General features: G+C 32.1%; 1 protein-coding gene and 1 pseudogene across 1 annotated transcript; one reads left to right on the top strand and one right to left on the bottom strand.

The window, feature by feature from the left end:
- Positions 1 to 1766: 1766 nt before the first annotated feature.
- On the bottom strand, positions 1767 to 3384 carry LOC140824352 (homeobox-leucine zipper protein ATHB-20-like; annotated as a pseudogene).
- A 6954-nt stretch (positions 3385 to 10338) lies between these two features.
- On the top strand, positions 10339 to 12614 carry LOC140823500 (uncharacterized protein At3g28850-like). Its single transcript, XM_073184878.1, has 2 exons — positions 10339 to 10517; positions 10704 to 12614. Exon 2 carries the CDS (start codon positions 11109 to 11111, stop codon positions 12414 to 12416), a length of 1308 nt encoding a protein of 435 aa, XP_073040979.1. The 5' UTR covers positions 10339 to 10517; positions 10704 to 11108; the 3' UTR covers positions 12417 to 12614.

Raw genomic sequence — 12614 nt, 5'->3', positions numbered from 1 at the left:
CATTAATGCACACCCAAACGCATTCACCGGATTGCCACTCATTTATTTAGAGACTTTATTAATTATTTTTTGTACAAAATTATAATCATCATCATCAAACTATAAAAGCTCAAGAAACTTAAAAGAATATATTAGAATCATAAAATAAAAATAATTCTTAGATTAAAAAAAAAACATAAGAATCTTAAATCAAATTAAATAAAGATAAATAATTATTTCAAAACTTATTTATATTTAACTATAAAAAATATATTTAATTATATTTTAAAAATAAATAATTCTCAAACACGAGCCATCGATTGGATCCACTTTGAATTCTAAAGAATTTGGAACTTGTATTCCCATCCCCGTCTTTCCTAATTAATCGAGAATTTCTCATTTAGTCATTTAATCTTTTCGGGATTAAGGTATTATCGGACCTCGTACTCGATTATATTTAATTAACTTGAAAATTCATATATCAACTTTGCGGATTTTAAATCTTCATCATTTTCTTCATATTCACTTCAAATAATATAAAAATGGTAACTAGATTAGCGGAGAACGTATGCCATTTTACAAAAAATTATAACTGATGGCAATTGTGCAACTCAAATTTTTTAAACCGCACGGTACCACAAACGTCATAATATTCAATTGATTTACCCATCATAAACAATTATTACACCTGGAACTTTATTCATTGAAATTTTGACTTATTACACGAGGATTAAGGTTAGATTATAGAGGTATGAGTTGTTTTTAATATTTATTTAATTATTTTTTTAGTTGGATAAAAATCTAATTAATTATGTAGGAAAATTGATCCTATCATTCGTCCATTGACGTATTAATGCGATAATTTGTCATATATATATTTGGCATTTTTTGTTTTTTTGTCATATTATTAATATGAGTATATGACACCAAACATTGTATCAAACTCTAGCATATTTCTCTGCCATCGTATCGATATTTTGACGATTAAAATGACTAAAAGTACAAAAAAAAAATAAGTTATTGCACTAAGAACTTTTTTCGATTAATTTAATTAGTAGTGTAATTTACAATTTTTAATGTTTAGTCATATTATTGATCAATTAACAACCTTAGTCTGCTCACATTTTTTTTTTTCAATTTTGATTCTTTTTTATCGGAATCCTAATATGACATTGACATAATAACGAAAAATGATGAAATATTGGCGTGTTATATATTATTGTTGACGCGTCAATGTGATGTAAGAACTTTAAAATTGAAAAAAAAAAAAAAAAGAATACAAGTTAATTGATAAAATAGTGAACTGAAATAAAAAAAAAAATGTAAGTTAAGTTACGCGATTAAAATTAATTTTTTCCCAGAAAAAAGGAAAAATTTCCCGAAGCAAAAGTCTGATTCTGTTTCTTCTCCTTCCCATCTCCGTGGCTTCGTCCACTGGAATTTGTATTTCAAATCCTCTTTTTCCTCTTCATATTAATCCGAAAATTCCAATAAAATAATTTGTTTCTTTTTTAAAAAAATCGTGACCCTTTTCGTATACAGAGTAAACTACCAACAGCTTAGCTAGCAAGAATTCGACAATATTATTTCAAAGTTAAACGTGGAGAAGGAAGGATCTTTTTTTTTCAACGCAGATTATGGCCATGACAGATCAGTATCAACCCTACTGATGTATGACAGATTTCTATTTTATATTTTGCATGTAAAATGGATCTCATTATTATATACATTGATGCATGATTAGTTCATGATACGACACGGTGATCAGATTATATTTATATATATATTTATGTATATTGTAACAAGAAGCGAAAAAAGGAAAAAAAAAAAGGGTGTGAAATTATAAAACTTTTGCAATTTTGACTTCTGACATTCACATGGCGCAGCAACATATTCTGCACATGATCAAGAAAAATTACTGATAATTCTGTTGTTCGTGCAATGGCCAAAAGTCTTGGTTTTCGTCGATATTTCCGAAGGTTGAAGATTTGGTGGTTCGATGAAGGGGGGTGATGATCATCGTTTAACTTCTGATTTTGAAAGTGATCCGGTAGATTCGATGATGAAATCTCTGTCAGTGATGGGAAAATGACGATGTTTTTGTTGTTGTTGTTGCCGCTGACATAAAATTTGGTGTCTGTCGATGTTGAGTTGAGGTTGTTGGCACTTCCATTGCTCCAACAGGCTTCGAATTCTTTGTGCAAATTAATGCAGTTGAGACAGCACGGGGTTCTTTGCTTTTCAAGGCTAATGACTGCAATAAAACAGTAACAACTAAATAAACTAAGGTTGTATTCGGATCGATAAATTAGAAGTCCATGAATTTCGATTACTGTTTTATTGTTAACAATGAAACAACAGATCAAATCTTAAATATCTTATTTATTTACACAATAGTTACGTAAAATGAAGTTAAAATGTTTCTACATAATTAACATGAAACATTAATTATATAAGCATAGGAGAGTTCGTTTTAAGTTTGTGGTCATGCTTATTTAAAATAATAAAATACATTTAGATTTTTTATAATCTGTCAATTCAAATGAAACCTAATATATATAACTTGGTTTAATTACCTTGATTATAATAAAACAAATATAATTAATAACATGGAAAACTGACAACGTCATTGGGTCTTAGAAGTCATGTAATTAACTCTTTTTTTTTTTTTTTTTGCTTTTTTCGTCCGAGTACTACATTATATCGGAAATACTGACGTAACACCAGAAAATTACTCTTCCATCCGACAACACATCAACATTATTGATTAAAAACTATTTAAAAAACAAAGTTATAGAACTAACATTTGACTTTGACAAATTATAAGACGAAAAAACGGCTATTTTCTCTTGATAACATTATAATTGTGAAAGTTAATGAACCTGTAATTGAAGTTTCTTGTTTTGAGAATCGAGGGCATTGTTATCCGATTGGAGTAATTCGAATTGTCTCTTCAAAATCAAGACATCATAGTCCTTCTCCAATGGCGTAGTCTTCCAACGGGCCCTTCTGTTCTGGAACCATATCGCAACCTGCCTGGGTTGCAGGCCCAATGCCCGAGCCAACAGCATTTTCCTTTCGGGCTCCAGTTTATTCCCTAATTCAAAGCACTTCTCCAAGGCCTTCACCTGTTCCAGGTTCAGCCTCCTCCTCTTATCTGTCCCAGCATCTGTGACCCGTCGTCTGACATGTCGTCGTCGAGATGAAAATCCTCATCGCCACCTTCCAGCCCGGAGAATCTCCTTATGAAGAACTGGGGTATACCTGAAACTCATTATTCTCGAGAATTCAAAACGTTGTTCTTTTTTAAGAAAGTAATTAAGATGTGATAACGACTACCATATTGGAAGCTTTACGGGATGAAGCTGAGGGCAAATAACCGCCATCTTCGGGATTTCTGAACATGGATGAATTCTTATGATTGCTGGAACATAGGAATTTAGTACAACTGTACAAGTTTTCTTGAATTACGAGGAATAATGAGTATGGTTTAGAATGCAAACACGAAATTTTGAGAAGAAATTACAGAGATGGATGGAAAAATAAGCGAAGACATGAGCTTGAAACCCAAGGTGAGAGAGATATGTGGTTGGTCAAATTTTTAGACAAAAACTTGTGTGAGACGTTCTCACGGCTCGTATTTTGTGAGACAGGATCTCTTATTTGGGTCATCCATGAAAATGTATTACTTTTTATAAGAGTATTATTTTTTATTGTGAATATCAGTAGGGTTGACCCTGTCTCACAGGTAAAGATTCGTGAACTGTAAACAGTTGTCATGATTTTATTTTCTTTATTTAATTTGTGAAAGTTGATTTTTAATTTACATTTTTGTTTTTTATTGGTTGTTGTTGGAGTGTGACATGGTGAAAAAAAATATTGATTTCCAAAATTCGATGAGTTAGTGAACTAAAACTTGAAATGGGATAAGTGAGTGGAAACAAAAGCTTTATTTTTCATATTTTAAAAGCATAATCCAAAACTTAATAATCAAATAGGCTTAGTTTTCCCCAATATTTTCAAAATCGGATTGGACTGGCCGATTCGACTAGAAATCGGTCATTGGTCCGGTCCGAAACACCCTCAAAAATTATTTTAGTGGTCAAAACATGTCGAGAATTAGTCCAACCGGCTATGCCCCTTTTTCGATTTGTTTATTTTTTATTTTTGAAAAATTAGTTTTTTTTAAAAAAAAATCTTAAATTTAATATTTTTAAACCTTACTCGAAGCGATTTGGATCTAGCATTGTGCACAGCACCGCTGCTTAATCAACTGAATATCACGTAACGTTTACGTGATCTAACGACTTTACAATATAGACGTAGCCAAAAATTATATTTAAAAAGTTGGATATTGTAAACTGGGCCTCACGATTAATGAAGTCCAACTAGAAAGGGCTTGGACCCGAGAGAGAGAAGACTTTGATCAGGATTCTAAGTTTAGTTCAAAACTAGTTTTCAGAATCAATTAATTAAATATTCTTATTATTTAAAATATATGAAGAATACAATACGATGAATACAAGAAAATCATGGATATGATTTATTGTCACTTGTGCAAATTGTGCAACTCAAATCAAATATAAACAATTCATTATCATTAGTTCAACTCAGATCTTTTTAGACCCTTGAACACCATGTTTCTTTTGCTATCTCGGCAAGCATGATTGTTGTTCCCGACAAAATTGATTTGTCCCTCAAAGTTGGCAAAAACTTGTATGAGACGGTCTCACGGGTCTTATTTGTGAGACGGATCTCTTATTTGGGTCACCCATGAAAAAGAATCACTTTTTATGCTAAGAGTATTACTTTTTATTGTGAATATGGATAGGGCTGACCCGTCTCACAGATTATGATCCGTGAGACGGTCTCACATGAGACTCACTCCTCAAAGTTTATATTTACAAAAATGAAATAATAATTCGATAAAGGGCGTAAATGTCATTTCACTAAAATCCTCGAAATATGGGGTTCTTAATGCAATTAGTTGGATATCCGTGACCTGTAAAGCGAACAGCCTATATGTTTGGCACATGTTAGTTATAACCTAAAAAAGACTCTCATGATACACAATAAAGAGCAACAAGCTTTTCATATGATAAAGGGAAGTTAATGCTATATGAAAACACAAGGGATACCCATTTCAAGGAAGAAATTTTTTTGAAGAAATAATATGTATACAAAAAAACCGTCAACGATGTACTGGTGACTGTTCTACCGATATCACGAGCATGGATATGCTATCGATTTATATTATAAAGGACCGAGATCTCATCGATAATCAAGAAATGTTGTAATCATATGACGGACTAACATACATTTGAATAAATCGATAAACACAAAAATACTGATTGTGATCCATCCAAACAGATTAGCCATTGTAGAAGGGTTGAATTTAAGTTCATATAACGTAATGTGATTAAATCTTTGTTCTTGCAATGTAAGGGTGTTTATGAACTAATTTAAATTAAAAATGAAATTCTTCTGGTATTTTTCATTTCAAAAAGTTTCATTTTTTAGAAAAATCAAACTTGAATAAAAAATTTGTGATATGATATATTGTAATAATATGCTCGTCGAGTTATTCATGAAATTATTTCATTCATTTTTCAGAATTATGGTTTGGAAAATACATATTGTTTTGTCATTAAGAAAGTGAAAAAATAAATTTATGATGGGCCACGATTTTCTCTCTTTGTATATTAGCCTACAATGACAACTGTATATATATATATATATATATATATATATATATATATATATATATATATATATATATATATATATATATATATATATATATTATCCTCATATATCATAAAATCAATTTTTTTTTTAATTATATTTGATTTACAACCTAAAAATCCTAGAACTTGCATCCTCAGTGAAATGTTTTCTCGTCCTATTCCTTGGTTCTCCTGCAACATATATTTACTATATATTATTTTCGCACTTTGCGAACGAATTTTATATTTTTTAGTATGTGTAAATCATTTAATTCAGTGACAATTATATTTTTTTAATGAGCGAGAATTTGCAGCCATCCATTACATTTCGATGTGCATTACGTGTCAATTGGATTGTGATATACATCAAGGCATATATCATTATGTTTGATTATTTTTGTGTGTGTATTTAGCTCAATATATCATGTGACATTAATCATCTATATTGATGATCAATAATTATCCTTATTAGGTAGAGTAGTCGAACCACGACGTTTGACCTGCTATGCAGAGTAAGATCTTGCATTTGCCGCTTTATCAAAAGATATAATTGATAGTAATGATACAACCCAAATCTTTTAAATTGCATAGTAGCGAAAACATTATGGTTCGACCGTTCTACTTAACATGGACAATTATTGCTCATCAACAATCTCATTCTCAATGATTGCACGCCTTGCAATCAATGAGATCGAACATATGACCTTCATCAACAATCTCATTCTCAATGATTGCACGCCTTGCAATCAATGAGATCGAACATATGACCTTAAATCTAGTACAAATTGTAGGATCGAACGCTTATCGCTTTATCAAAATGTATATCTGACAAGCTTAATAATAGAAAGATATATAGTTATGTTTTAAAAAAATATTCTTAAGTGTGATGTTTATTTAGGAGGAATAAAAATTGAACGGGTGATTAATATGAAAATAAAAGCGAATATTCACCTCCTCACACAAGGGACTTAATTAATGCTTGGTAAATGTTATGAAATCGATGAGAAAAATATAATTACTCAAAAAAAAAACATTAATTATTACTGAAAATTACGTATATCTACAGCTTTGAAGGCTATACAAGAAAATAATTAATAAACTACGAGATAGTAACATGGCCTTAAATTGGGGTTCAAGAGACTGATGAGGTTATATCATGTGAATAGCCATGAATGTTTTATAAAAGCAATTTATTGAATGCATCAATTTATATTTTATATATGTATAAATTAATTAGCTATTTAATATTTTTCATAGAAAAATAATAAATAATCAATTTGAATTATGTTACTAAAATATGTGTGTATGATAATAATGTAACTCAAATATTTTTAAATTATACATCAGTTCATGCGTAACGCGTCGATCATTTTTCTAGCATAGCGTGATTATTGCACTCAAACCATCTTTCTTAAAAAAATGTACTCCTTACAATCTATAGAACTTGCAACGATTGCGACTAAAGAAGTTATAGTTGAAACTCAACATTTATAAATTATACAACAGTTCGATAATCACATTTTAATTGCTCTACTTGTAAGAACAATTATTGTTATCCAAAAATCACTCTCATAATAACTGTACTTCACGCAATCCATGTGAATGAAGTATATGCCAATTGTTCTGATAACAATCGTACAATCGAACGTTAAATATTGTACATTCAAAAAAACTATATATAATGATAATAGTGCAACTTGAATATTCAAATCGTAAATCATCCGAGCATCACATCTCAGCCAATATTCTAATAGGAAAATTATTGTTTCTAAAGAAATCCATTCTCAATAATTACACTTTGCGGTTCATAAAAATCGAACAAGTGACATTAACTCTTACGTCAATTATATAAATTTAAACATTTATCGTTTTATAAAAAATTATAACTACATTGCAATTCAAATCTTTTTTAACCATTTAATACTTCAAACGCTATTGTAAATCGCTCTTATAGACCATTACTGCATGTCAAATTTCAGTTGCGTATATCCATAGGCTACATGTAGGATGTAATCAATCATCCAGCAGGCTTGCTGAGGGTATCCCGTGGGTTTAAGTGTGGGCTTTCAATCATAATCAAGGACCTATAGATTAATAAAAAAACGAACCAAACGCGAGATAAGAAGTGATTATTAAATAATTATTCCTTTATCTTGGCAATCAAACATAGCCTTGACAAAACCGAACAACATAAATACCATTTCATATTTGACTTCATTTTATTGTTAAAAGAATGCCGACGTGAGTATTTTCTGCATAAAATATTACACATATTATATTCTTTATGTAATCATTTTTCTCGTATCACAACAATATTACATAGTGTAAATATTTTAAATTTGAATGAAAATTGACATCACATGTTACATGTGACTAAGACAGATTATCTTCAATGCCAATCGCCTCTTTCATTGAGCTTGTCTTTATCGATCAACTCATATTTTTACCGTTTTATTTGGATTCTAACGTTTAACTGATATTCATCATCGGCCCGGCCGATTCGTTTCTGCATACGGCCAAATCTTTTCCCGGTATCGTATGTTTTTATTATGCATCCATGTCTGTATACTACGATATCATACACGATCACGTCCGACAACGATTGGTACTCGCTTTACACAAATGCCAACATTTTTCGGCAGATGGATGCATTAATTGTAAGAAAAAGACATGTTCATCTATTGCCGCGGAAATTCAGAGTTATCTATTAATGAGGAACGCATTTTGTTAAATTCAAAGAACACGTTTCAGATTTTACTGCAGGCGTGTTTTTATATGCGTTTTTACACAGACGATGAGCTCTCTAAATATAGCTCACTCCCACCATTCTGAAATCATCCTTCATCGAGTTATCTCTCATCTTATAGCATTTGAATGATTAGTTCTATAATATTTGTGATGTGTTTGTTGTCCTATATTAAGAGAGTGTGTATCTTATCTGGAAACAAAGTGACTGACCATAAAATAATATAGTGAAATTATTTTCATCTTGTTCGTGATTTTTACCCTAATAAGTTTAAGAGATTTTTCACGTAAATATCGATGTCCAGTTTTTACTTTATTTTCATATTATTATCTCAAGTTACCGCATGTAGGACCAACAACATTTTCAATATTTATTACTCGTATGTAAAGATTATTTTATATGACTATAACCTCACCGTTCCAAGAAAAAATGTGAATACATTAAGGTTGTATTTGTTTTTCGATTATATTTTATTATTATAATGAAATAATAGATGAAATTTTAAATTCATGTCTTACTTATTTACACATTAGTTACAAGAAAGTAGAATGAATTTCAAATGTATTTATTATCAAGTTAATTTAAAATCAATCATATTTAACTTAACATGCAAGGGTTGAATTTGAAGTTTATGATCTTATTTCTCTAAAACTACAAAAATATATTAATAACTCATCGATCCAAATGCAACCTAAAAGATTCGGACCTAGCTATGATTTTAAAACTTCAGGAGATGTTCTCTTCGAAAGGAAAACAAAACATATTTATTATCAATAATATTATAACAAATAAAAAAATGTTAGTTTTGGAGTTTGAATATGCCATTATGTTCGTGCGAGCGCACTCCTGCATACAATTGTGCGGAGTTTGAGCCACTCAAGCAATAATTCCTGCATTGCCGACTTTTTTCTTCCCGTCCCTAACTTTTTGCGCATACAATAATAATACGGATTATTTTATCTCACATAATATTTCGACTCCGTCGTGAAGTCAAATGTAAGTCATTTGTCAAATTTCATAAAATACGAAAAACCGACATCATGTAATAAAATTAGAATAAGGAAAAAACACTCTCGATATAGATAGATTAACTATAATAATACATTTTCACACTCCCATTAAAAGGCTAGCGTGACATTAGAGGTGATCACGGTGCGGTTTTGCGGTTTTTTTAAAAAATTCAAACCAAATTGCCATATGCAGTCGGTTAGTATTTTGAAAAAATTAATCGCGGTTTTACGTAAAAAATCATCCTTGAGGTTTTGAGCGGTTTCATACGGTTGCGGTCGGTTTTACGGTTTTTTAAATGAAAAATATTAGAACATATATTATAATTTATTTGAAAACAACAACAATATATATTGTTTTTAAATATAAAATATAGTTCAAAGCATATAAAGATTAAAATAGATTAAACAATAATCAAGATTCAAAACTAAGTTAATAATTTAACAACACAACACATTCACACCAAAAATGACATTTACATTATTTTATCATTTTTTTACGTTCAGACTACAAACAAAATATTGTAGCAAAAAAAATAAATACTTTAATAAATGACTAATATGAAGAATAATTAAGAAAAAGATAAGTTTTATTTATAAGAATAATAATTTTAAAGAGAGTTAGAATATAATGAATGATGACTTCTTTATTTGAATATGTTGTTTACAAATTATTATAATTCTAGACCAAATATTATGGCAAGCGGTTTAGGCGGTGCGGTTTGGTGCGGTTCTTGGCAAAAAAATAACCGAACCGTGTTTGCGGTACGGTTTATGATTAATATTTTTAATCGCAGTTTTTATAAAATATTATGAAAAACAGTGCGGTGCAATTCGATTCGGACGATTAATAAAAAAATTTGATCACCCCTACGTGACATATTTCCATTCATAAACAAGGGGTTTTCGGTTTTCTAATATGCTACTGTGTACCGCTCATTCCAATTTGAAATCTTTTCTTGGATGTTTTCTTTTAAAATTTGATCCATTTCCCGTTTGTATTAAAAGAAAAGGGAAGAAAGAGAGATTTTGGTGAAGCAAAAGCTACGGGGAAAAAGGGTCTTTTTTTTTTCTTTCTTTGTAACCGTGCGCTTGTTTTATTCTTTCTCCACAGATTCAAATTTCTCTTGGGAGAGTTGGGGGGTCAACTTTCTGTTCTTGAAATCAGGGATCTTTGTTATTCAACAGTTGTCGTTTTGTTAATATTCCTCCAACCGTTCAGATTTTGGTGTCTTTATTTGGCAGATGATTTTACGAGCTTCGAGTTGGTGTTCTTCGGAGAATCCGTCATTCAGTGCCATGTTTTGCAGATAATTCTACACCCAATTGTGTCTTCGTCGATTGGTCTAAGCTGTTTTATCTCTTTATTACTATTTTATTTGTGCTACTTGTGTTTTAGAGAAGCAGACCCAAATTGTTCCCATTTATTTAGCTATTACTAGATTTCTGGATTTTTGAAATCTTGGACTCCCCAAGCAATCCATTTTGCTGACAAGCTCTTTCATTTGAGAATGTTCCGCTAGTCCACTCCAATTCCTGCTCTGCTCCGACGCTCGAGGTGCTTTACATTTGCTGTCGTGTGCGTGTGCGTGTGCTCACTTTTCGTAAAAGTTTTACCTGGCTTTGGTATTTGATCATTGAATCTGGAAAATGGGTTGTGCTTCGTCCAAAGAAAAAGTATGCCACAATTGCAAGGCATCGTATTCGCCCGAGAGGCGGAGCTACTCGATTCACTCGCGCCGCCATCCTGGAAGGACGGGGGATAGCCTCCATGTGGTGGCTCTTACTTCATCCACATTGGGTTCCTTGAGGCTTGATCCGTCGATTCAGAATCATCTTATCGAAGATAAAGGCAACAACAAGGTTTCTTTGGATCAGAATCACAGTATCGATGGTGGTAAGGCAGTGTATGAAAGTGGAGGAAATAATAAAGAAAAGGCAACCAGAGAGCAATTTGAAATGGGGATGATTGAGGCCAAGACTTGGTCCAAAATGATCGACGGAAAAATCCCGAAAATCGTTTCTAGAACTCCGGTTAGAACCCCTCCTGGTGAGCCGGAGATGATCAATGCTTGGGAAATGATGGAGGGTCTTGAGGACAACAGTCCTCTTAGGTCGGCCAATAAATTTCGTAGCTTTTCGTTTCACCTTCCGTTCAACTCTAGCTTATCTTCGATTTATGATCAACCAACTCAAAATGTGAAGGAGAAAGGCGATGCTTCGCCTAAGCCAATGTGGTTAGATTTGGCCGATAGTGATTCCAATTCAAACTCGAACTCGAACGATGCTTCAATAGTATCTGAATTTGATCCTGAAGTGATTGCTTCATTCAGAAGGGCACTAGAAGAGCAGCTCCCACCTGACAATTCATTTTACCTCCACCCATTGGGTTGTGCATTGGAAGCATCAGATGAGAAGTATGCGAATAGCTTTGGTTCGGGTAACAAGATCGTGCAACGTGGTACAGACAAGGTGATTGTGTATTTTACGAGCCTAAGAGGCGTGAGAAAGACATACGAGGATTGCTGTCATGTTCGAATGATTTTAAAGGGATTATGCGTCAAGATTGACGAAAGAGACGTATCCATGGATTCGGGGTTCAAGGAAGAGTTGAAAGAATTGTTAGGAGACAGATATGGTGGGAGTGGCCTGCCTAGAATTTTCGTCGGCACAAATTATATCGGTGGGGCTGAGGAAATACGGCAGTTGCAGGATGAGGGGAAGCTCGGAAAGATACTCGAATGTTGTGAAATGGTAGATGATGGAGGAGGAGGTAATGGGAGTGGTGACATTTGTGAAGCTTGTGGAGATGTAAGATTTGTGCCGTGCGAGACGTGTTCGGGGAGCTGTAAAATATACTACGACGACGAAGATGGAGTCGAGCACGAATGTGGTTTTCATAAATGTCCCGATTGCAATGAAAATGGGCTTATACGGTGTCCGATATGTTGTGATTGAGTTTCAATTGTTCTTAAAGTATAGAAATTGTCCCTCTTTTGCTGTGATTTTCTTGTATAGAAATTGGTCGTTTTGCCGAGGAATGTGTGTAAGAAAAAGGTTATGCCATGTATACTTTAAACATAGTTAAAGATGCTATACTGTTTGACATGTTTTTTGTACCAAGACATTTTGAATCTGAATAAATCAATTTATTTT

This window comes from Primulina eburnea, chromosome 2 (assembly GCF_022965805.1).
Source record: "Primulina eburnea isolate SZY01 chromosome 2, ASM2296580v1, whole genome shotgun sequence".
NCBI lineage: Eukaryota > Viridiplantae > Streptophyta > Magnoliopsida > Lamiales > Gesneriaceae > Primulina > Primulina eburnea.
Note: the sequence above shows the minus strand (reverse complement) of the source record. Positions and strands in the feature narration are given on the sequence as shown.

Bases quoted from the DNA above. Each gene is read 5' to 3' on its own strand.
- LOC140823500 (XM_073184878.1), top strand. From the start codon at position 11,109: ATGGGTTGTGCTTCGTCCAAAGAAAAAGTATGCCACAATTGCAAGGCA.